The sequence below is a fragment of the Nestor notabilis genome, unplaced genomic scaffold (assembly GCF_000696875.1).
Source record: "Nestor notabilis isolate BGI_N333 unplaced genomic scaffold, ASM69687v1 scaffold101, whole genome shotgun sequence".
Lineage (NCBI taxonomy): Eukaryota > Metazoa > Chordata > Aves > Psittaciformes > Psittacidae > Nestor > Nestor notabilis.
In genome coordinates this window covers 90,185-116,739 of record NW_009914896.1, presented here as the reverse complement: position 1 = coordinate 116,739, position 26,555 = coordinate 90,185, and the positions used below count along the sequence as shown (strand labels likewise).

General features: G+C 44.8%; 1 protein-coding gene across 1 annotated transcript in view; it reads right to left on the bottom strand.

The window, feature by feature from the left end:
* BTBD11 (BTB (POZ) domain containing 11) overlaps positions 1–23,056 on the bottom strand; it is a 75,319-nt gene extending 52,263 nt beyond the window's left edge. The window contains exons 1-3 of the mRNA XM_010023852.1: positions 23,028–23,056; positions 21,116–21,348; positions 6,858–7,062 (exon numbers count right to left, since the gene is read on the bottom strand). Of these exons, the coding sequence (XP_010022154.1) occupies positions 6,858–7,062; positions 21,116–21,348; positions 23,028–23,056 (467 nt within the window). The remainder of the gene's footprint in view (positions 1–6,857; positions 7,063–21,115; positions 21,349–23,027) is intronic.
* Positions 23,057–26,555: the final 3,499 nt, after the last annotated feature.

Here is a 26,555-nt window from a genome sequence, read left to right as displayed (position 1 = left end):
ACCCAGCTGGCACCCCACACAATGGGTATTCGTTTATCTTACTCCCCCATCCAGGCTACTACACATCCTTCTGTCCTTCTCCATATCACCTTCACATGTGGCAGCTCCCCACTGGCTCCCACCCGTGCCTCTCTCTGGCACCCCCCCTTCAGGGGGGCCGACAACCCCGCCATGCCTGACTGGACATCAAGCCTATCTTGTCTTTTTCAGGGCTGATGTCTCTGGGGCACTTTGAAATACAAAATGGCTCATCAGGAATGCAAGTGTTATGGAGGGGAATCCAGGGCCACTCCACATTGCATTGCTCTTCTTCTGATGCCAGCCCCTTGCCCCACCACACACACATGCTCACGCATATATTAAATCAACTGCTACAGAGAGGACCTGCTTGATGGTCTGCATCATGATGGGAACAGAGAAATTCCTGAGGGCTAATCCTACTCAGATGTGAATTCCCACAGCTGCCTCGTGTTGTCCATCCCTCAATTTCACCAGCTGTGAAGTGGACACAGCTATAGAGACCTGACTTTGCTACACCTTAAAAACAAACCTTCTATATGGTTCAATTATGACAATTGCTTTGGACGATTTCTGTTTGCAGGATCCTTTAGTTACTGTTGTTGTAAGTCTTGAGTTTCTTCACTCACTCCAGCCAAGGAGTGGTGACTGCAAACTTTCATGTCAACGGCAGCCAAAGTGCTGCGTGAAGGTCACTGCTGTTTAAAATTGCAAAAATGAACAAGAAAGAGTTAACAGTGCTCCTGAGAAATGTAATACTGTACTTCTACAAGAAAAAGCCTATCTAGATAAAGGTAGAGAGATGTTTCTGCTTGCAGATATGAGTCAGCAACTTTAACATTATAAAAAGATTTCACTTGTTTGATTGGTTGTTTATATGTTCATGAATGGTTTTTAAAGAAAATTCCAATATAGAAATTGAAAAGCATCCTCAGTTCTGACAGTTTGCATTTAGAGCATATGATGAAACCATATATGCAATTCTAGTCTGGTTTTAATGTTATGGGAGGATAGATAGATGCTTTTTCCACTGTTTATCATACATTTCAGATGGATTTCTGGGCTGCAAAACTTATGTCTTGTATTCACACCATAAACTACTTGTCTTCAGAGAGAGCAATTACTTTCTGAAGCCTTCAAAAACCTGCCAGTCCCAATCCTGCCCGGGGACCCAGCGGTGCTAACTGGTGCACCACCCAAGTCCATGCAGCTCTCCTTAGGCAGCTCCCCTGCTACGCCAGAAGCCCAGCTAAGGGTAACCCAAGTAGCCAACCTCTGAACAAGCCAATTCTGCATTCTGTTCAGGCCAATGGAACAAACTTCCTTGCTTTTGCACAAGCCTCAATGGGACTTGCCTAGGGAGAAGGAGGGTTTACCCTTATCCTTTTGTGTACCAAGACAACTAGATGATCTTTAAGGCCCCTTCCAACCCAAACCACTCTATGATTCTACAAGACATTGGTCCTCCAGAGTCTGCACAAGGGAATCTGCAAGTCATGGGTTTTGAACTTGCGTCCAGCATTCAAATGCACCATTCCTATTGCCTCTCTTGCGTTAAAAGTATTAATGGCCAAAGTTTGAAACACAACCGAGTCAAAGTGATGACTCAGCCAGCAACCACAACAGGGAAATATTTCACAGGCAGTTTTGACATCAGATTTGACAGGACTGGTTGTGGCATAAATTCCTGAACAGATGTCAGGTTGGGCTCATGGCGCAGAATGGCCCCGGTAATGCGCTGTTCTCACAGTGCTGAAGGCAATTTTTCTCTGTTTAAAAAAATCCTCTAGCCATCCCATGGACAGCGTAAGTCTACACGTAGAACACAGTCCCAGCCCAGCATGGGTATATGCCATCTGACAGTCGAGCTATGAATACTTGCCTGAACTATTTCTCATAACGTGTGCTATCTCACATGCTGCAAGCAGCTGCCAACACCATTTCTGAATGGGTTCTTAAAGAGTGGTAAGTTTGATATTTAGGAAGCAAAACTAGAGGATTTATGTAAAGATAGATCTGGAATTTCTTTTCAGTGGTTCCCACTCATATCAACTCCGGTGTAACTTTTGAGTTCAGCGAAGCCATGGTTTTACCATGAGAAATTTTCCATTAGATGGTGGATAAAAATATACAGGGTTATACAGGACTATGCCATACTGACACATCAAGCAGCGTAATCCCATCTTCAGAGAGAGGTTGCAAGGTTCATTCAGGTTTCATAGCAGGACTTCCACATTGCCAGTGCTACTGCTTTACGTGTTCTTCATCAGCATTCCCCATCATTCCCTCTGCTCTCTGCTGGCCTTTGCTGGAGACTGCCCTACCCGTGGAGTTTGTACCACATAATAATTTAAATCAAAGACACATTTCCCTAGTTACCTTCTTACTGCAACTGTTCTACGGGTATAATCTGTACTACAGACATGTACCAGTTACGAAGATGCTTTGAAAGGGTTCGAGTTATTTTATGGTAGTGGAACACTCTCACATTAATTAGCCAAGTACACTAATAAGCATCCAAAGCATGACCAAAATTCAGATCATAACCCAAAACCTTTCCATTAACCATGAATGAGTACAGGCTACAATTTGCATGCTTGCACGTACAGGGGACATGTGTATTTTTGTGTGTGTCCACAGGCAAGGCAGGCACAAAAATAAAAAGCGAGCAATCGCTCATAGGAGTTTCCTAAGGGATTGCTCCACATACAGGGAAAAGCAGTGAGGGAAAAGTGAAAAGAAGGTTAGAACCAGACACATATCCATCAACTCAAGATTTGAGGGGGAAAGCTAAAGGCTGCGGGGTGGTATAGGGAGTGAATGCTCCCTCAAGGCAGAGCGGCAGAGGAAGCTCTGGAGTAGTACAGAGAGTTAATGCTCCCTCAAGGCAGAGCAGCAGAGGAAGCACTGGAGTAGTACAGGGAGTTAATGCTCCTCCAAGGCAGAGCAGCAGAGGAAGCACTGGAGAAGGAACTTTGCTGCCTCTGAGCAGAATCAATGAGTGGTTCTGGACTGGCTGAGCTGCTGCTTCTCAATGAGTTGTTAATGGGGAACATGGAGAGTTAGGAAGTAATGAGGATTTTGTCAATATAGCTGTGGATAGAAGTGGGTAAGGAACCACTTACAGAAAAAAACATCACACAAATCTGCAACTACAGATTTGCACTTTCCGGTCCTTAAGAAATTACTTGCAATAATTTTGGAAGTGTTATAGAGGCTGAGAAGCAAAACACAACCACGGGACAGATTCTTTTATTAAACCAGAAGCAGCAAGTGAAAGAGAAATCTTGGCAAAAGTGGCTTCATCTACAATTCCTTTTTTTTTTTTTAATTCCATGGAAAGCAAAAGAATGAAGAAAACAGCTGCCTGCAGGTGGAGGCAGCAATGCTTTTGCAGGCAATACGTGGCACAAGAGAAATGCCTCCATCACATCATGCCTGGAAAGCAGAACCCCACAAGCAGGTCCACCCGACCCACTCCCTGTACCTTCATGCCTGTTAAAATAGCTGTCTACGTTTCCCACAAACTGGTCTAACCCCCTGCCTGTAATTCCATGCCTGCCAGAATAGCCATCTACCTGGAACCTGAGGCCATTAGATAACCCACCCAAGCAGGGCTACCTTGTGCTGGTGCCACAACACAGCCACAAAATCAGAGGGTTTCTTCCAAAGTGACCAGATTGAAAGAAGAATATGAATCTGGGGTAGGAGGGCATCACACATCCATCTTATCGTTGGGTTTGTTGGCACTTACGAAGTGGGGAATATTTTCCAGGTTTTCTGAGCAATCCTGGCCACTTTCCACCTCCTTCCCCTCCCACAAAAGGAGACCCCCAAGCAAGAGCTTTGGTGTATAATCATTTTTCCTTTCATTTTATGTAAAGACAAACACTATTAAAAATACACCGCAATGTCATTTCTTTACCTCCATGAAGAGCAAACACAGAGAAACACTCCCTAGAAACAAAGAGCCAGATTTATTCAAAGGTAAACATCCTATTTATGTGTCCCCCAAGACTTTGGGAAGGTACCGCCCTCTGTGCTGGGAAGTGCTAAGTCAGGCAGGACCGCCACCACACTGGCTTCCTTCCCACATCCAGCCTCCTCAGAAGGACATGCAGAGCCTTTGCAGCTTCCTCATTCAACCTGCTTCAGAACTGCAATCCAGGTGGGCTGGAAATGGATGGGAAGGACAGGACCAGTTCCTACAGGGCCACCAAGCCCTGCAAGCACCAGGGAAGCTCGCTGGCTGCATCTCACAACACTCTCAACCCTAGGCATGCACAGTCACGGAGGAGGGAGCCAAGACAGTAGCCAGTTTGGTTTCATGTAAGTCAAGAACAACCCTCATTTCATGGGAATACTGCCTACTTTCCTGACTTCTCTGCACCAGCAGGGACACAGAGAGGCCAAGGGTGGGGAAAGATGCCTGGACCTCCTTGCTTCCTTCTGGGCTTCTTTCAACATAAAAGCAGCTGGAGAAGAAGGGAGGGAATGTGGCACGTAGATATGGCACAAAGCTGATAAATATTCTGCATCTGAAAAAGCCATGTTTAACAAATCCACTCTCCCGCAACACACAAAAACTATCATGGAAACCAACAGCATCATAAATAAGTAATGGACCACAAAGCATGCTTGCATGTAAAAAAACTGATGGGAAATGGGTAGGAATGCTCCTGAGTGCACTAAAGAGAAGTCAGCTTTACCAGCCTCCTTTCTGCAGCACAGGATGGTTACATCCAGCTGCTGAAGTTCCAGAGCACAACCCCATGGAAATATCCGGGCTCTTGCTTAACCCTGCATCACCCCCATTCCAGCACTAAGTACTAACGCATGTTTGATTAGGCAACAGGAGACATATCTGCTCCTTCCAAAAGTGACCACAAGCTGTTGGCAATAACACCGAGTACTTGCTCTGGCCCTAACCACACACCGCAGTTGTTGAAGTGCCCTGCCAAGGAAGACATCTTGCCAGATGGAGTATTCAAAACCAAGCAAAGAAGAACAATCACTTTAAATAATCACCAGTTCAAGTGCTCTAACCAAGAGAACATGTATTAAGGTGACCTCAGAGAAAGCAAAACCCATTAAAAGCAAATCTTAAAAGTGATTTTTCAACTATTCCCCTGCCCTTTTCACTTTTCACAGAGAAGCCTGATGAAATCTTACAAAATCAGAGCTTCACTTTATATTCGCACTGGTTCCAGTGGCAGTTCTGCCATGGTTGGGGACTACAGATCAAATGAGGGTATTTTCTAATTTTGGTTATTTTTTGTGCATACTGACCACTCTTGGGCACAAATTATTGCCTTCTGCAACAACAAGGCTGTATGACAAACCATGAAATTAAAAATAATCCAGAAAAAAAGAGAGAATTCTGGATTCTTTCATACTTTGGAAACAATAGAGCAAAAAGCAACAAACATGCTCATGGAGCGACCCAAACTTGAAAAGAAACAAAATGCCATCCAAAGGCAAATGGCAGAATTCCCAGTAACATCATTAATGCCAGAATTTCATCTTGTATGCTTTTCTGTGAATCAGTATAAAAGTATTTCAATGAAGATATCATATTATATATCATTTATAATTACACATACGATGAGATTCTCAAATGCTGTTTTTGAGTTGCAGACCTCATACTGAAACAATAACCAAGCCCTGTATGTGCAGTTCTCGGGGCACACATGCAGCTGAGAGTTTGGCACATGCGTACAGCTCAACATATACATTGGGATGTAAATGTGGAGCCCAGCTTGAAAAAGCAACTTGCATCTGCATCACCATGATACCCATCCTCACAATGAATACCCAGCACTCTCCAGGCACCTGCTGGTCCTCTTGTCTTGGTACTGGGGAAGCCTGGTTTAGAGCTGGGGAGAAGCATGGCAGGGAAACAGCACAGCATGGATGTGGTTGTGGGCAGCCTGATCTAGTTGAAGATGTCCCTGCTCATTGCAGAGGAGTTGGTCTAGACGGCCTTCGAAGGTCCCTTCCAACCCAGACTATTCTGTGATTCTATGATTCTATGCCTCAGCACACAAGTGGAGGCTTGTGTTAGCAGAGAGTTTGCTGGGCTTCTGACAGGAGATGGCTTTATTTTCCTGGCCAGCAAGCTGTCCTGGTTGCTTTCTGCAGCACTTGGGTGCAGAGCTGCCCTGCACTGGGAACCCTGCCTGCCTGCCTGCTGGTGTTTGTTAACCCCATCACCGGCTTCAGTGGCATATCCTTCTCACCTCACAGCAAACCCTGGGTCTGATGGGCCTGATGGGGCCTCAAGCTTGCCTCAACTTCCCTGGCCATCCCTGGAGCGGAGACAATAGCAGCACAACCGGAGCCTGCCACGTGCCTGGCCGGGGCAGCCTCGAGGTTACTCCTGCATCCGGGTACTCAGCATGGTTGGAGCTCAGCATCTTTTAATGACCTCTCCTTTCCACACACTACTCTATTCATTTTCCACTTCCCAAGTTGCAGCTGTTGAGCCCTATTAACACATACAAAAAACACATTTAAACCCAAACCTGCTAGGCCAGAAATAGAAGTCCTCATTTTCTTTTCCAAAACATAGAATAGCTGAGCAACAACGAAAGGAAAAGGAAATCTCTCCTGAGTGCACATCTGGAACCAATTTGCTGTATGTAGCCACTGGGTGTCACTTTTGATATATATTGGTTCAGCCACGCAGCGCTTCGGTGAGAGGAACTGATTTCAAAGAGGTGATCCTAAACCAAACCAGACTGCTCCGCAGCCTCTCACGCGCAAGCTGTAATTAGCAATTAGCTAGCCAGGCTGATTTATTAACAAAACGTCTTCACCACGACATTAAGCGCTCCTACCTCTCGGTCTGCAGCGTGACTTTTGACGGCTCCACGTTAGGGTTTTCCCACTCCATCTGCGGACAGTGCATGAAGTAGCAGAGGGTGTACAGAGCCTCTGGCTCCCAGTAGAACGATCCCTGCTTCTGGTGCATCGGTGTCCCGTTCCCGTGCTGCTTGGCATTGAGAGGCTGGAGGTGGTGCATCGCTCGAGACACCAGGTCACCTGGAAAGAAGCAGAAGCTGGGTGAATGCCAGGCTTTTCAGCTGCCTCTCCCTGAGTTTTCAGACCAAAAGACAGGCTGGGTTGATTTTCCCTTCTGCTTAACCTCACATATGCAAATGGTAAAGGGTAGGACAGGATCGGGTGCATTGCTCATCACCAGGCTGAACTTTGCCTGATGGTTTACGTGGTGTGTTGTGACATACCCAAGCTGCCAGCAAGCCCCCAAAGGCTTGCAGAAGATGTTTTTCTGCAAACATGGTGTGTAGGCAGTGTCAGTGCCACTTCAGCACTCCAGAAGAGATGGTATGCCAGGGCCTGGGACACAGCTACCTAAAGCCTTTGGAGGCTGCCAAAACCCCACAGCACCCCCAAAAATGACCATTGGGAACAATGCAGGGTGGCACTAAAAGCTGCATGTGCCTGGTTAGAAAGTGGCAGGGAAATCCAGTCCCTTGCAAGGAGGAAGGAGAGAGGTAATGCACGCAGCACAACAGGAGCATGCAAAGGGACATCTGGGTGAAGAAAAAAAGGGGAAAAAATTCCTAAAAGCCAGTATCAGAAACATGCAACCAAAATTACCATTTGAAAGCCCTGGAAAACTTCATGTTAGCAGAAAAGCAAGACCTGTGAAGTAGGCTCACCCAGCCCCTAAGGTTTCCAGAGCACAGAAAATGGGATTGAGTGCACCTTCAGGAAGTTTGCCGATGACAGCAAGCTGTGTGGTTTGGTTGATACGCTGGAGGGAAGGGATGCCATCCAGAGGGACCTGGACACACTTGTGAGGTGGGCTGATGCCAACCTTATGAAGTTCAACCAAGCCAAGTGCAAGGTCCTACACCTGAGTCGGCACAACCCCAAGCACAGCTACTGGTTGGGTGGAGAAGAGATTCAGAGCAGCCCTGCAGAGAAGGACTTGGGGGTATTGGTTGATGAGAAACTGAATATGAGCCAGCTTCACTGTGCGCTTGCAGCCCAGAAACCAACTGTATCCTGGGCTGTATCAAAAGAAGTGTGACCAGCAGGTCAAAGGAGGTGATCCTGCCCCTCTGCGCTGCTCTTATGAGACCTCACTTGGAGTATTGTGTACAGTTTTGGCATCCTCAACGTAAGAAGGACACAGAGCTGCTCCACCAAGTCCAGAGGAGGACCACGAAGATACTCAGAGGGCTGGAGCACCTCCCTTATGAAGACAGGCTGGGAAAGTTGAGGCTGTTCAGCCTGGAGAAGAGAAGGCTGAGTGGAGACCTCATAGCAGTCTTCCAGTATCTGAAGGGACCTGCAAGGATGCTGGAGAAGGAGTCTTCATCAGGGACTGTAGCAATAGGACAAGGGGTAATGGGTTCAAACTTAAACAGGTGAAGATCGGGTTAGATCTAAGGAAGTTCTTTACTGTGAGGGTGGTGAGGCACTGGAACAGTTTGTCCAAAGAAATGGTAAAATCTCCACCCCTCGCAGTGTTCAAGGCCAGGTTGGACAGAGCCTCGGGCAACATGGTCTAAGGTGAGGCATCCCATGGCAGGGGGTTGGAACTAGATGATCTTAAGGTCCTTTCCAACCCAAACCATTCTATGATTCTAAAATGGCCCAAGAGAATGATGCTTGTTGTCTCCCCTGCACTGAAGTGGTTCCAGGAGCTTCCTTGCAGGGTGGATATGGGAAACCAGGATCAGCAAAGCCAGCAAGTGAGATGAGCAGGCAAATATATATGGGAAAGCAGCAGTGAGTCTCTTAGCACAGTACTGATGGTAACTAATTAACTAAAGTGTCTCCCTCTGAGGCAGTGAATTTTACCTCTGTTGACTAGTGACCACTCTATCAGAGGCAAGGAAACAATTGTGGTTATAAACTGTCTTTTTTTCACACGTTCAGATCACTCTGAGAGTGCTTCGGGGGGAAATAATGATCTCAGATCAAATCAGATGGTTTGTTTTAAATGAAAATCTGAGCAAGAGCCCTTTGGGTCATTCTTAAGCTTTACAAAAGCAAGTGATGGGGAAAAGAGGACATAATTTTCCAGTGTTAAGAAGAAGTCACACACTTTCTCTTATTTGCTTTTCCCAGGTGACCACTGAGCACTGAAACTTGGAAGGAAAAGTTAAAAATGTAGGTACATAAAACCAAATCTGGGTGAAAAAAATAAAAGCTGAATAATGAACTCCTGGGCAAACTTAAAGGAGAATGATTTTCACTGTGTGCAAGGCAGAGCTACAGGTTTTTCTGCAAAGTCCCATCCCTGTGAACACATCACAGCACATATCACCCCTCTCTAACCTGACTCACGCAGAAAATGATGCTGCTGCTGTGATAATGTGCACCAGAGAGAATAGAAATGTCTCGTTGAAAAACACTCAGCCTGGTCCTCGAAAAACCATGGAGAGAAGAAAACCGCTGGCATGAGAAAACTGCTGAGTCCATGATTTCAGGGTTTTAACACAATTTTTTGCTGCACTCTGCAATACTCCTCTGATTCAAAGCTTTCATTTAAAAATAGTTTCTGTCTTTTCCTTGTGCCAGGAAATTGTCATGATAGGACCAATCTTGCAGCCCTGCATTCTCATAATTTCCAGAAGCTGTGCATGCAGAAAGCCTGCAGGATCAGATCCACAGCAGAAGCAGATGTGCCTCTGAGGTGACTCCTCGGTCTTGCCCCAAATTAACTGCAGACAACTAGAAGCAGCAGGAAAGTCTGGGATCCCCTTCACTCGGCCCACTCTGTCACAGCAGATGTGCACTGCCAAGTCTAGCGCTGGCCAATATAATTGCTAGCAACCTTGCTGATAGCAACACTAAATTCCTCTTTTTTAATCCAAAAGGCAAAAGAATGGCATAGAAGTGCTGGCTGCAAGATTCAGCTTTAACAATGATTGCAAAAGCAGAGAAAAAGGAGTTGTACTAAATTCAGACTTTTCAGACCCAGGCCACTACAGCACTTAAGCATGTGGTTAAAGTTAAGCACATGACTAGTCTTATTTCAGTGGATTGAGACAGAGGCACCTCTGACTTCTGTACTGAATGATGAATAAAAATCAGGATGCCATTCAGGCAGCAGCATTACTTCATCCCCATTCCTCCCTGAGCACTGGGGCAATGCAACTTCAGTGACACATCCAGCACCAGAGGAAGCCGTACGGTGAGTAAGGAGGGAAAGCATCAGCAAGAATGACGCTGGCAGGGCAGGCAGCTCAGCAGCGCTGCTGATGCAAGGCTGGAGGAACTTGAGCCTCTCTGGAATCAGTGGCAAAGCTCCCATCCATTTCAATATGACCAGGAGTTCACCCTTTTATGCTGCATTTCCTCAACTGCTTCCTAAGAAACCCAAACCAATTCATGCCATTAAAGCTGTATTAATGCCTTTCATGTTTAAACCTCATTTAATTACATTATACCAAGAACTGATTGGCTTAGATCTTGCTTTTGCCTTTGCTATATTATCTCTGGTTACGTTTCAAATAATACCTATATTAACAACTATTATAACATTCCTCTATCAGAGATAATTCAAAGCTTAAATAATCAATACCTATAAAGCTCTGAGCTTCACAGGGAGCTGGGCTGTAAGTAAGCATAAAAAGCTGCATTATGATCTTGGTACCCAACAAGCAGAGGACCGAAGGCTGGATGGGAATCACTGCTCTCTATTTTATTCCACAGCATAACCTCGGACAATCCACTGCATGCCCTGGTGCCCTTTTCCTCCTCCAGTTATAGTGCAAATTCTTCAGAGCAAAGACTGTGCACTGGGATCAGTGCCAAGAACAGATGAGGAAGCTGACAGGCACACGCACACACTGTATGGTAGTACTTATTCATACTCTGTAAAATGTAGTATAGTGTTAACATCTGGTTTGAGATGCACGTGTGTTATTTTCAATCCCTTCCACATTTTGCTGCTTCTATTCTTCCTTGCTAATATGTTTTTTCTTCTCCATTTTCTTCCAAAGAATATACCAAGAGTCGAAACACTCTTTGATCCTGGCCACGGCACCCAAAGCCCATGGATGTGAAACCAGCTCCACGATGGGACTCACTGGTCTGGTCTCCAGCACTCAGCCACAAGTCTCATCTGGGAAGTCCAACCCATACAAGCTCTCCTTGCCAGCTGGTAAAAGCCATGGTATATCTGAACACCGAGGGCAACCTTGAACTCATATCTAAGCACAGAGAGGCAAGTCCCCCGCACCAGTTTACGTCAGCCATCTCCACTATTCAGAGACGTGGTCAGCACAGCAACACTCTGCAAGGGAAGGTTACCTGCTCAGAGCATTGCTGGCTCTTCTGCATCATTTTTGGCCCTGAAGATGTGTCTCAGCTGTATCAACTGAGTGCATCTGAAAGGCCAATAGATTTCTGAGCGCATGACTAAAAAACAAACAACAGAGCCATAAAAAATAAAAATCCCAGTTGATCTTTTAACTCCATGGACCTGGCTCCCGAGGGCTGTGGCATCACACAAGGGTCTTGGTGGGCCTCCTTGCCCCCTGCGCTCATTCTCACTCCTGTATCACCGCCTGCAACCCATCTGAGGAACAGACTGAGGAGCTGATCTGCCTGACAAAAGGCCTTGCCAATTTTATTTTGTTTTTAATTTAAGCCAAATAAACACTTCCGTAATTTATGCAACACAAGCCAACGCACAAACTGCTCTGCTGGCAGAACCAGGGAGAGGAAGACAGCACGTTATATGGGGTAGACACGCAAAAAACAAACTGAACAGCGAGGTGGGGGATATTTGAGGATATTTTTGTTGCTGAAGCTGGGAATCCAGAACTGGAAATCAGGCTCCCAGAGAGCAGCAAAGGCAGCAGCAAGTCACAGGCTGGCACTGCCTTGCAGCCCTGGATCGGGATGGGGAATTGCTCTGGCAACGCAGCTCCACGCTGGAGCATGTCAGCTCAGGGGAGGAACACCATGCCTCACACACGGGCTAGCAAAGGACGCAGGAAACTATCACCACAACCCAGTGTGTGGAGAGCAGCTACAGTGGCTGCTCTCCACACTTTCATCCCTTCCACTACTAAAACAGGACTCGAACGTCACTGCTGCTGTCAATTCAGCACAGTTTATGAATGCAAGGTCCACATACATTTGATTTAAAGATTGAAAACATTATGTAATGTTCATGCTGTGACATGGGCCTGGTTTAAGGCAATACTGAATATTTAAGGAACAGCTTCACTGACTTCAAGCCAAAGATGTGATGTGACAGGGAAAGTTAAGCTGCTTCAGTCTGTATGGGGCTGGTATAAAACATAGAACAATATGCAGTACACAAGTGGATGGCTCGAGCCCTCTCCGCAGTGACCAGCAAAACTTTTTTGTTATCTTCTTATTTTGTTTGGCTTCAGTAGAAACTATTATCATTGTTTTACTATTTTAGAGCCCAGTATTTACAAAATAGCACATCCATTTCCAGTCTGGTAATGAAAAGAGGAGGAAGAAAGAGGAAATGACAGAAGCCCAATGCCTACTTCTGAGAAGCTTCCTGTGTCATGATGGACCTGATCATGCAATCATATCTGCCTATTAGCAGGCTCACTGCTTTCAGAGGGATGAAATTCCACAGCCTACAACATTCAGCAGGGTGTGTTTCTGGCCAACCACGACCCTGAGGTCATGGACCGACCCTTACACGGCTGCTCCCTGTAACACCTACCTCGAGTTTTTCTTGTTCCAAAAGCATGTCCTAAAACTGCAAGAACAGCCTAACCACGGTATTTTTGCACACTGAAAACAAGCCATGCAGTTCTTTGGCCTGCATCTTTCCTTCAATCCCCAGGGGACAGAAAAAGATCTGTTTCCATCCACAGCATGTCCTGTTAGGACATCGTGTGAAGCAGCAGCAGGCTGTGTTTCTAGCACGGCAGCATCATGCAGGCAGCACACACCAGTTTGAAAATGCTGGTCTGACCACCCATCCAGCTGCCCGTGACTCCAATGTGTGTAGCCTGCTCTCAGGAATCATACCCTGCATGTTGACAGAGCCAGTGTTACCTGAGTAAATATCTTCTCCTGCAAAGAGGGGGCCAAAGCCATAGACTAGAGTTGTGCTTATCCTTCAGAGCCCTCAATGTGCTTATCCTTAAAGAGTCCCCTTTTGTCCTGCCCAGACCATGGAAAGGAGGAGTATCGGTCAGGGAGCTGCACTCCATGTGTCAACTTCATGTCATGGCCATTAGTTTCCAATGTTTGCCCCCTTACCAGCATGTAAGCCAGGTGCAAAACTCACTTTCTTGACATGGATTCATTTCACACGTAAGTATAAAAGTCTTGAATCTATGGGTTTGCTCATGACCAGCTCTGGGGAGACTGCATTGAGAACATGATTCATAATCCTGATAATAAACCATAGTCTGTTGAATCAGACTGCTACCTGCTAGCCATGACCATCCTGCATCCTTCCCAAACTGTAGCTACGTTTCTCCTCCTACCTCCCTGTTTCCACTGGTGTCTGCACTGAAGAGACGCATTGCTAAATCTCACGCCAGCATATGCCTGTAAACGCATGAATGTAGGTGAACACGAGCAGTTGAACTGTGTCTCCTGTACCACAGCAGACTGCCTCCAGCCATCCACTCAGTCAGCCTATGCCCAGCCATCCTACGCTCTTGATTTCAGCTATACTGTTCCTCCGTGTTTGCTGTACCTCTTTACGTTTGCTGCATCAATCTCTATGTTTCAAAAGCCAGCTGAGCCAAAACTGATTGAGTGAAATCTCTCCTCAAATGATTTATTGGAGGTCTTTCCATTGTTAACTCAAGATGACCCATCTATACAAGGAAAGGAGTGCACAGAGAGCTAGGTGGATGCACACTATAAAGTGTTTAATACATATTTCACTGTGCACAATGCTCTTAGCTCAAAGCGTCTTCCTACATAAAGCTATGCTATACTTGGCACACAGTATAGTCCAGATTCAAGAGCCAGCTTCCTCAGGCTGTGGGTGCATTTGGGGTGCCATAACCCACACCCAGTGGAGCATCTCACATGCAACAGATTCACCATTGAGCCCACTTTGCAGAAACCTCGCCATCTCTGCCATCTCCACATGCCCATACCATGCCCCTGTGTGAATTTGCTACCCCCGGCAACCTTTTCTTCTCCTAACAGTCAATCGTCTCTGCCACAGAAGAGCAAACTAAAGAGCTGTGGTCCCAAACTCTGAATTCAGTGCCGAAAGACAGGACCAGGATACAAGCAGTCCATTTCCTGACAGTGGCTTTTTTGTGGCCTCCCACAGATCATTTAACCTTTTATCTCCCCTTATCCCACCATCACAAGAAGGCTTCTATTTATAGTACAGAGAAGCGTTCGTGTGCGATTTACTGTTTGCAAAGCCTTTGAAGACTGAGAAATTAGGGACTGGATATATTCCATGAAGAAGCCACAATAATAATTAAACCTTCTCAAGTTCACATACTTATTATAACAACACTATTACCTTCAAAATCTCCAATCCAATGTGGTAAGCATGATGTTTATGTTTGATTCCTCTTAAACCATGTCAACTCCAAACAAAACAAGCTTTGACTCGGATGAGCTATTCATCTGCCGACCTAATGCAGAGCCTTCCCTCTGCAGACTGCCGCTGCCTTTTGGACCACAGTTCCCAGATTTTCTTTGGCCTGACCTAGACCCCTGTGCTCAAACTCTGAATTTAAGAGCCCCTCATGGCTGAACAGGCCAGCCAAAGAGTGCTCACCCTGGCCTGACTGATTGTCCTGTGCTCTGCACAGCAGGAACATGGAGGACTGCAAATCTAAGGAAAGAAAAATGCTCTTTTAACACCAAGTGTGCTGTCATGAACAGGAGTTCAGGGGTGAAGAGGAGTCTGCACCTCAAGCGTGATGTATGTGATGGAGTCCTGTGCTGATACAGTGGTGTGTCAGAGAATGTTGGAGGGTTGGAGTTGCAGCATCCCCCACCCACCAAGGCAATGCCTTTTGCCTCTAATCATCAAACCTGAGTGGGCTCAAATGCATGAGATAGAGGCCCTGGAGGAACAAAACCACCTGCATGGGGATAGACTCTGGCTCAGCCCCCAGGAAGGCAAAGGTGGCCGAACCTTATCTGTGGGGAGAGACAGAGAGCTCCCAAAGGAGTGCTGACAGCAGATGGGGACCAGGCAAGTGATAGCTGCCTCTGTTCAGCCACTGTAACCCCATGGTCAGTATGGCAGTGAAAGGGAAGGTAAAGCCTCAGCAGGGTACAGACCAGTATCTTCAAATTATCCTCCCTCCTGCTTCATTTCGCTGGTAAATAAATGTATTGCTTTATGGTTTATGATAGTGGGTATCTCAGGGGAAAGGGAAGAAAAGCAGGAGGTCATCAAATAACCCATAACCCTTCTCATGCACAGACAGTGAATGGAGGCTCAGGTCCATCACTCCGAGGGGGCTGCAAGGGGAACAGAGAGGTTAAGGGAGCCGGCAATCAGTTAGCACTTAATGGAGGCAAGGAACTACCTAGCTTTCAAGCACTGCATTAATCTGTCTTGTGTTCTCTGAGGGGGCACCTCAACAATTTCTCTTTTTTATCTGTTACACACAGAGCAGATGATGTGTGGATTGCAGCGAGGAGGAACCTCAAACAAGAGGTCCAGAAAGCAGTGGGAGAGCGAGGACATAGCGATCTTGTGCAATAACCCAGTGGAGGTCCCTCATAAACTAGAAGAACTATCACCACAGGTGGAGAGCATCCACACAAGTTGCCAGTCTACGGCTGAACCCTGCGCTGCAGGGAGCACTATTATCTGAATTCAGGTTTTGGCTAGTACCTCCACTTAGCTCAGCAGTACACTGCATGAACCAAACCATTCACAGAGAATAAGCTCTGGCCTTTCTCTACAATGCTGCTTAATCTGAAAAAAATATCTGACAAATTAGGCTTTTGTTCTGGCACTAAGTAGAGCACCTAAATCAACCCTCCTTCAGATGCCACCTTTCCTGAAAGCACCTTTACCCTGGTATTTGCTCCTAAGCCTAGGTTTAACTTCTTGTTTACAGGACATGAACTGGTTTGTATGGCTCCTGCAGTGCTCCTTCCTGTTGGTTGCAGAGGATGAAAAGGCAAAGGAAGGGATGCCAACTTTCATCATCTCCTCAGGTGGGGCTGAGAGGAGACATGAAAACCAGTATTGGTATCTACAATCATATTCCAACTTAAGCAGTAACCCTTCCTTTCATCCCTGAAAGTGTGCCAAGATCTATTGGGAGGCTGTCATTTTGGAAATATATACATTCAATACTGTGAAGGCCAAGAGAGGATGATGGATAAGGGTGGCATTTTTCCAATGGCAATACTAGCCTAAGCATCACATCTGAGAGGTGCTCTACAAGTTAAACACCACTCAAAGGCTAAAAGGCTCTGTCAGCAGCAGTGTTAATCCACATCCACATCTTCAGATTATCCTAGTTTAAAATAAACCATGGCTACTCATTGTGGTTAACACCCAGAGTAATGTCACCACCACCGGTCATCACGGTTTGCACAATACTGGGTGGCAAACTTCTCATCAGGAAAGCCATAGCAGCCTGGCCATCTTTGGACTCAAAGCAAACAGTTTTCTGTTCTAACCTGAAGACATGCATGAAGACATGGGTTGGATGACATCCTAATCCACAGTTTATCCCTATGTGAGGCTCAAGAGACACAACCCTTCTATGCATTTGCCTCAGCACAGGGTGGTTGTCTGAGCTCAGCCACACACTAAGACGTCACATTCTTCACCCCAACGCAGTGAAGAAGGAGTACTTCTTAATGCCAGGATTGGTGCTAGGGCTCTGATCTGCTTGTCACTTGCTCTTCCTTGTCACCACAAGAGAAAGAGGGTCCTCCTTCATCCAGCAAAAAACCAGTGACCTCCAGTTATGAGCCTCATCCCTTCTGCATCTGGGCAGCAGCATTTTTAGATGGGTGATGCACAGATTTGTTGGAGTGTTATGCCATTAAAAACAACCTAAATGTTTGTGGATTGCAAACATGCATATAAAGAAGTTAGTTAGAAAAAATATTCGAAGGTCAAAATGCAGTATCATGGGACCTCTCAACAGCCAAAGCTCTCCCTAATACTCCTCTCTTTTTCTGTTCAGTCTACTTATTTTTTCCCATCTGAAGGGGGAGGAAATAAAACAGAAGAACTAGAAATCTAGAAGAATCCCCAAAACCTTCTGAAAAAATAAAAAACAACCCCAAACAGATCTATTCTCCTTCTCGCCTACATCTGGTCTGGAAATAAAGGAAACTTAGGAAAAATAGGGAGGGGAAAAAAAAAAGTCTCATGAAATATTTTCTCTAAGATTAAACAGTGAAATACTGTCAGGCTACTGTTTAAAATCCTATTATTTTTGCTGTGCTTCAGTTCTTCCCAATGTTCTCTATATAATAAGCATTTCAAATGAAATTAAATTATTTTAAAACACACTGTAGTAGGCTATTACAATTCCTGAATACTAAATGCCAATATAACATAGGCCAGATTTATTGTTGTTCCTTAACTTTGTGCCGTGTTCATTATATTTTAATGAATAAGGTTTCACATTAATTTTTCAAGCCTTTTCTTTGGAATCGCGCATTACCACTGTAATTGCATTGCAGAATTAGGTCTCTATTTACATTCTCCTCCTAAGTCCTGGAGACAAAACCTCCCTTTGATTTTTCCCCTAAGTCAGCAACATCTCCTCTTCTTCCTATTTTCAGGAGAGCGCCCCGGGGCCAGTGGTGCAGTGGTATTACCTCCTCTCTCCGCCGCCAGGCAAGGCTGGGCCGTTCCAGCGACAACCAGTGCCCACTGCCTGCCAACCCCAGGAGATGAAAGCGAAAGCAAGGTTTGGGGGGGGCCACAGCAGCATCTCTGAGTCCAGCTGCACCTGCCTGGCCATGGGGACCGCTCAGTGGCAGCCTGGGTTGACCACCTCTTCTGCAGCATTCCCAGAGGGTGCTGCCCTCCCCTCTATGGTTGTATCCACCCTCCCGCCTTCTCCCAATTTTCTTTGATGTCTGTCACCACTCAGGGAGATACAACTCACCTAAATGAACTTTTCTAATATGCTGACTGACAGCATACATGAAAAATCGAAGGGAGCAGACAACTGAGGGCCATCTCCTGTAGGGCAAGGTGAAGGTACCATGAGACGCACGGCTTTTCACCCTGTGAATCCATTTTCCACTTGGGCCATAGTGCAAAGAAACGTAAGAAGATTTGAGCTGAAGCCCAGGTGGTGGGCAATAAACTGGCCCTGTTTGCCAGCTGTCATCTTCCAGAGGACAGATTTGATTTCCTGCTCTCAAAGCCTCCAGCAGGTCAGCAGCAAGCCACACTGCTCCATGTGAAGATGCTGGGCAGAACTGAGAGCAGGGGAAGCCTTTCCTCTGCATGCGGGCACTTGTTAATTCTAACTGTTCCCTGTACTTGCAATGCTTTTACTTATTAATGTCGATAAACTATAAGAAATATCATTCAATTAGAATTGCTTTTTTTCTTTCTTTTCCCCTGAGACAAAATTAAATTGGCTTTATTGCAAGATCACTCTTTGCCTTTGTTTTTTGTACTCTTTTCAAGAGAACAGAAATGAAGCCCTGGCTGCTGGGATATTGCAACTGGTGGAACATTGCGGACACATACCCAGGAACTGCCTGCTCCGTTGGTCCAGCAGGCCAAACTTCTGTCCTTGCCACTCACTCCAGGATGCCATTTCCTCCTCCTCTTCATAAGTGCTATCCTCTTAATTCCCTTCTATCCCCAGAGAGTCTCCCTCACCACCTTTATTCATCCCCATAAGAGCAGGGACTTTTACATACCTAACCCTTCTCTCATATCCCGCTTCCTCAACTTGTGTCCTTTTTCCTCTCTGTGACACCACTTCTAAAGCTCTTCATCCCCCTCACACCACCAGGGCAACAATAAATCCTCCTTTGCCTACTCCCTCCCCGCCAACGTGCTCTGATCCCCAGGTGTTCCCCGCTGGCTTCTCCCCACTGCTCAGCATTTCTGCCCCCATGCTGTGGTTTCCCAGCCTCCCTCCACAGCAGAGGATCTGCTGTAACCTCCAGGCCACAGCCTCTGCTGATGCCAGAGACAGATACACAAGCACTGAGCGAGAGCAAACCCCTTTGTACCTCCCACCCTTCCATTTTCATCACATTTCATGATTTTGTCCCAAATTCACGGGGTTTTGAGTACTGACATGCTGTGCCTCCCTCCCTTCAGCGTTTTGAGCTCTGCATTGCACTGCTCCACAGCAAAGATTTCTACCCAGCTGAGCATCAAACCTTACAAGCTTTGCCAATTACCATTCCTCCTACTGCTTCTTCCCCGACATGCGCCTGCTTGCAGCGGCTGGGGAGGCACCCTCGATGGTTGTCCAGAGGGCTTTCTGGAGACCTACCAGCATGCTGGAGGTGCCAGCCTCTCTGACAGCTGCATCTAACTCCCACTGATGTGCTCTTTCCTTTGAGCTGGCCACCCTGAAGAGGGTTTTGCCTGTGTTTGCAGTCAACAGATATACAGAAAGCAAACCTTACCAACCAAGCATTTGAATCTAAGCTAAGACTACTTAGAGATGACAGATTTCTGGGAATCAAATTTAAAAGGGGGAGAAGGGGTAATAACGGAGTCTGACTTTTTGGGTTTCATACACAGGCTCACAAAAATCCAGAATGAATTAAAAAAAATAATCCTGAAATATCCACAGATCACTTATTTATTAAAACACAACCATATGTACTTCTAGAAAGAGAGCTGTATCGCACATAATGTAGTTGGCATACAGACAGTAGTGCTGTGTGTTTCATGAGCGTGAAGTAAATAAGCATAAATTACTTAATTTGAATAACACCAAACACCTGATTCCAGAGGCAGCGCAACACTTCACACTAAAGCATCTAAGTGCTCTTGGCTAGTTGATGTTTCATGAAAGCAGAGAAAAATCAGCAAGCTGAAAACAGCTTGCCAGCAAACATCCATCGTGCATCCACATGGCTCATGAACAGCAAGTAAGCTGAGGCCTGACAATATGACGGAGCTACAGAGGAGACTCCCACTGCTACAGAAAGCACCAGGAAAATGAACATGAGATCCCTATACATGAACTTTATGATGCTGGTAACACAGGATTCAGTAATAAGAACAACAGTAAGCTGGGTGGCCTGTATCTCCATAGCTTTGAATCCTTTCAGTTTCTCCCCAGAATTTCATAACAGACCTCAGGAAAAAAATACTTGACAGTATTTCTGACAGACCTCAGGAAAAAAAATCAACCCTTTTTTGTCTGAATGTTTCTTTTTTCCCCACAAACAGCTTCATATCTCTAACTATACTGTAAACACGTGATTGGAAGGCTTTTCTCTTAAAAAATAAGTTTAAAAAAAGGCACTTCTGGTAACTTTAGCTCCACATCATATGAGGACTCACATGGCTTTTGCCTCCTACAATTTCTTTGTGCTGAAACCAAAGCTTTCAGATTTTGATAGATATCACAGATTCTCACATTTCTTATTTTGATTAGTAGCAACTAATTTATCTTCCATACAAAAATTCCTCCAGTGCAGGTTTGAGTTGTGGTTCTTTCCTCTGCTGGAACTGCAGAAGGAAAGGTGAAGGACCCTCTCTAAGACGGGTGGAACTAGCTCCATTTTAAATTTGTAACAATATTTCATTCACTTATTGCAGCCTTCAGGTTTTTGCCTGCCCATCTCAAAACAGGCATCCCAGTGAAATGAGATAGAACATCAATACGACAGACATCTGCAAGTCTGGCCAAGCTGTGAGGTGCTCTCAAACACAAAACAGAGAAGATGAAATAAAGCGTCTTCCACCTTTGAAAATAAGAGCAGTGTATGCAAACAAGTCACAGGCATTGTTATGAGACTGCACAAGACTCCTTTCCTCCTATGGTTTCAGCTTCCAAACTAGCCATGGAACATAAACATGGCCTCAACGTCTCCTTCAACATTTCATGTGTCCCTTCATCTCTCCTCCACACAACCAGACAACGCAATTGACTTTGCTTTATTTTGAGTAAAGAAAACCAAAAATTATCAACAGCCTTGTACTTACTGAGTTCAGCAATGCTCCCCACACGCGTAGCAAGTAAAGACTGCTCAATGGTCCTCAGCTCTGACTGGCTGAACATCTGCACCTCCCCAGGCTTGTTCGACCTTTGCTGGTCTTTGTGAAGGTTCAGGCTGTCCGGCAGGCAGAGAACACCTACAGCGGATAAAAAGAAATAAGAAATCCACTGTAATTTCAGCCATGATGGACAGGACAACTTTGCTGGCACCACCACATCACTTTGGGGACATTCCAAGACACAGAGTGTGCATGCAGAGCTCAAAGACAGTCAACATCTATAACTCAACGTCACAGATGACTCATGCTCTTGGAAGTAGCCCTTGTGAGCTCTTCTGAATATCCTTAAGTCACTTATGATGTCAATTAGGGATAATTCTAGGGAAAATCCTAGAGAATTGCCCAAGGAGCATATCAAGAGGGTTCTAAAGAAGCCTCCTAGAAACTACTCCAAACCCATAGAAATTTATCAGAAAATGGTATCTCAGCAACAGAATTCTAAAAGATTGGCTTTAAAACTACAAGACAGATGATACATTTACAGGATTTTCCTCTAAGGGAAATTTCATCATCAATTGCCAAAATAATGGACAGTGTCAAGATGCTCGCAGTATCATTGATGGGCTTGTTGAATTTCTCTTGTAAATACAACTCCTGACAATTGAGCTGCTTGGGCTTCAAAAGCACGTTATGCAGAAGCCCTTACAGCAGTGAATTTTTGTGGGGCAGGGCATAAATAAAGCTACGGACATAAAACAATTTACATACACATTCATTCAGGCACGAAAGTCACTTTTTATGATGACATCTAAACCCTCAGGCGTAGATAGAGGGCACACGTTTATTAATCAAAATCACTGTCATGCTGAAAAATAACCTATTTACAAGAGCAAACACTGCATTAACATCCTTGGGTACCAGATGCATGGAAGTCCAGCTTGGAGAGAAAGCTCTCCTCCCTTCCTGAGATCTGTGAACAGCCAGCTATGGCCATGCTCTTCACAGCATCACCTTCCCAGTCCCTCAGGGACACACACAGGTCAAGACCCACTTGAGGCAGTGGAATTGTACCTCTTTATGATTAAATTTCATCATATCTTTGATTCTATGGCATGCAACAATTACCTTTGAAAAGAAGCCAGAGTAGGAAATGTATTTTTTCTATTAGCTCTTACTATTCCTACCTTTTAAGCATAGGGCAGAGATTCTGCCCTTATGGGCCAAGCAGACTTTTAAGGAAGACATATCTATCTAGTCTTCAGGCAGAAGAACTTGCTTAGTTTACCATCTCAGCAAATATATGGCATCTAACTGTACAGATTAATTGTTCTCCCAACAGATGTAGCATTGAGGTCCTGGCAATGAACCTGAGAGTGCATGCTTCTCAGACACCTTGTTAGCTCCGCCAAACTGCCTTGGATTCCCTCCTCACATCCATCTCCTCCCTGCAAATAGTTCAGCCTAAAGGTTATATTTGCAGCACAGACCTAAAAACACCCATCCTGACAGGAGGGAGGTGATGCAGGTTCAGTGAGTATATTCAAACCAAAAAGCAGGGGTATACACTGGGAAAACTGGGACCAAATGTCTTGTCCACCACGGCCACGAGACAGCAACCTGAACCAGAATCACCTTCTGTTCACAACAGCAACACCAGAACGAATTCCCTCATAGCCTATTTGAATGCTAGAGACAGAGGAGCAGTCGTTATCCCAGCCCTGGCTCTGTTCCCAGGCTTGTAACAACTACAGAAAAAACATATTAATGTGTGGAAGGTCATGAGAGAGGAACATGACCCATGAGGAAGCAGTCTGGAGAGAAAGAGCAGGACATCTGACACAGCAACAGGGAGGAAAATTAAACACGGAGAGGTAAGGGATAAAAAGCGACAACAGCATACCAAACAAGCTCTCCAAATTCTCCTGCCATCGCGCAGTGGCTGACTTGCATAAACACTTGGTGCACTGATCAACATTTACATTCAGGGATTCAGGGGAGGTACAGAGCTTGAGAAGTATAACACCTGGATTTGAAATGCAGACTTTCTTGCATATTGTAATAAGTATTCTCACTTGGAAATCCTTATCATTTAGTTAGATCATTCTTTATGACTTTAATGGATAGAAATTAAGACCAAATTGGAAGAGTCTTCCCTGCAGAAAACAGATGTGTAAGCAATCTAATATTTTAAGAGATTTCTAAAACCAAGAAATAGAGCACGAACACATTTATGGGATCTTTAAAAAGCATCTTTCCAATAAGAACATCTTTTTCAGTGAAAACACACCTTAAGCATGGAAAAAATACTGGCTTAAGATACCTTTATAGTAAGATTCAAATGGTTTAAATCATAGTATGTACTGCAGAGATTTCTCCAAGAAGTGGCATATAGACATTTTATTCTCTACTTTGTCTATGACTCCATTCCCACAGCCAGGCCTTTTCCTTACAAACAGCCCTATGATTAATTACTCTGTTCTTTAGCAAGGGGAGTGTATTCTTATGTTTTTGGATGAAAAGTGAAAACGAAATGTAAAATCTGTAATCGTTAGAAAACTGAACAAATTATAGGATGTCAGGCTAAAGCGTTTTACTTGAGTTGGAGATTAGTAAAGATATGCAATAGCCAAACATCTGATACTTAATATGCCAGCTTCAAAACCACAGTAGGTGACCAGTTCTCATAATTTTGCTGGATCAGATCTGGTTTTTGCCAGTATGAAGAAAGGGAATTCTATGGCTTCGGCATGCAACTCTGCCAATTTTCTAGCTTTAACTGTTTTCCCAAAAACTTATTAAAAATAAGTGAACGAAATGCTTTTTATAATAAAAACCCACCCTCTTTTATCAGTGTTTGATGTTAAGCTCAAATTCATCAATGAAAGGCTATGGCAGGGAATTACGCTCTGGCAAGAAGACAGCGCGCCAAATCAAAGAGACAGGGGAAAAGGTAAAAAGTCTGTGATTATAAATATCTTTTTTATAAATAGAAACACTTAAATAGCCACCACCAGCTTTCACTGGTTTGGCTACAGTTCAACTTCCTTGTTTTAATTCTGTGACGACTGGTATTATCCACTTGCTTTTTCGGTATGGCTTCAGCCATACTGCTTTGAACTAGACAGACAGATGAGGACTTCAAATTTCCAGTGGCCTGAAGAAAAGGATGTTTTCTCCCTTGCTTTCCTATCTGTCACTGCTGATGCTATCTGTCATTTTACACCAAAGATTTCTGTGAAGTATCTTCAGAAATGAATGGCAGTATCTGTCTTTTCTCTCAGCTGTTCAATGTCCTTTCTTTCTGCACGGTTACTCAAGCCCGTGCGCTTCTTTGCCCATTATTTTATCCCTCTTCTTCCTTCTGATTCACTAGAGTGGAAATTAAGCAGTCAGTTGCTGCCCAACAAATATAGGGCCAGACTCACTCAATACGCCCCTGGCTGCTCTGTGCCACCAAGCAATCTACAGCAGCCATATGCTGCATCTGTGACTGCTGTGAATCGCTAGAGCAAGAAAACACAACCAAAGCATTCAACTGTATTTGGATTTTGTCACCTCTTTCAGTGCTTTCCCATGTCTGTACCCTCCCTGGGGCAGGGATCTGTCTAGGACTTTGCAAGGAGACATTCAGAATGGGCCATACTCAAAACTGCTTTATTCACTTTGCCCTTGGCCTCTGGGTACCCTGCAGTCTGTAGGTAAAAGACTGAAGAGAAATGCAGAGAATACATTTGAAAATCAGCAGGATCCCAAGAAAAAATAAAATCACAGTGACAAACTCTTAATACTCCCCCTCCCAAATCTCTAGAGACAAAACAACATCATAGGGAAAATCTGATGTACAATTAATAGACTCCGTATTTTTCCTGCCCCCTGGGCTAAGCCGAAACACAAGCCAGAGCTCAGTCCCCAAGGACTTAAAAATCCCAAACCAAAGAAGTATTGCAAAAAATGACAAAGTGAAGACTGAAGATACCCAAACTCATAAAAGAAGCAGTTATTTTAAACCTTCATGTAAACTCATCTGAAGGTGGGGTACCTGGTAACTCTATTCCAGTTTCCCCATGCACATTTCCACCTCTTGGGATTGGCTGATGCACCAGCCTCCACTATAAGGCAGGTTTTTGCACAAATATACATACATTCCTGCATACTCATTTCAGACCTTGCCACAGAGCTGTCCATGCTGTCCTTGCAGCATGTTAGAAGTGTGCATGCATCATGCAAACATCCCAAACTCAGAACCCGGCAGCAGGCCTGGCAGAGCTTGAACCTGCTCCTCAGTGACTCCCCACCTGAGGGACCAGATGGAGAAGAGCAACTCCAACACCAGATGCAGCAGCCAAAGTGACCTCTTCAGCTTTCAGGGTAGGAGAAATACAGGGGTTGTAGCCCAAATCTCACCTAAACACAGAGGAATCGTTATAAAAAATCCAAGCCCTCTCCACTGTTTCTCTATTTGGACAGACACCTGCACTTTTTTCTATACCAGCTGTTGCAAACATTTGGTTCCTCGAGTGCTGGCACCTACAGTGTCTGTTTTCCAGGATCAGCAGTCGGCACTTTCTCTCGGGCATAGAAGGCTGTTGGCTTTCGATAGCCCATCTATTGCTTTTGGCATCACACAACTATTTGCATTGTGCAAAGGCAGATCAAAGGGTAAACCAGCAAAAAATAAGTCAAGTAGTCTTTTATATATCACAATGAATGACTACGCAATGTGGAAAGCAAGAAAACAAGTCTGTTTATTTGGGCAGTAAAGTTCAGGGCAAGGCTGTGTTGCATTCTCAAACATCTCATAGTTTGGTCTCAAATTAGCTTTGCTACCTAAAACAGCATTTTCAACTGTGAGTCCATCTCAGGAAAAAGATACAGAACCTAAACCTGCAGTATCAGTTACTCCAGGTCTGAAGTTAATTGCTCTAAACTTCCTTTTCTCACCTATTGTAAACATGCTCCAGTACCATACACCTCCTGTATTTGAAGTTTTTATTTGTATTTCAAGGAGTTGAAGACATTTAATCAAGCTATTGCTTGAGCATACAGGAAATTCACCAAGACCAAATGATACCTCAAATATCACTGATTTAGTTTTATTATATATAGAGAGAGAGAGATATATGTGTGTATACAGAAGTGACAGACCAAGGCGAGCAAGGAAAAGTCTCCACTGCCTAAATTCACGGGTCTGCAACACCTAATGTAATTCATGTTTCCAATTCTTTGCCATCAACCTGTCATTAGTATTCAAATACCATGGTCTAAACCAAAACAAATTTCCAATGACATTAATAAAATTGCCCACTGGACAATATGATTCAAAGGATCCGTGCTGAGGCATCTAGCAGAAACTCAGCACAAATGTGTTTGTTTTGATTAAAAATACAAGTGCTGTGAAGACTATAAAATATGCTTTGCACATTTCACC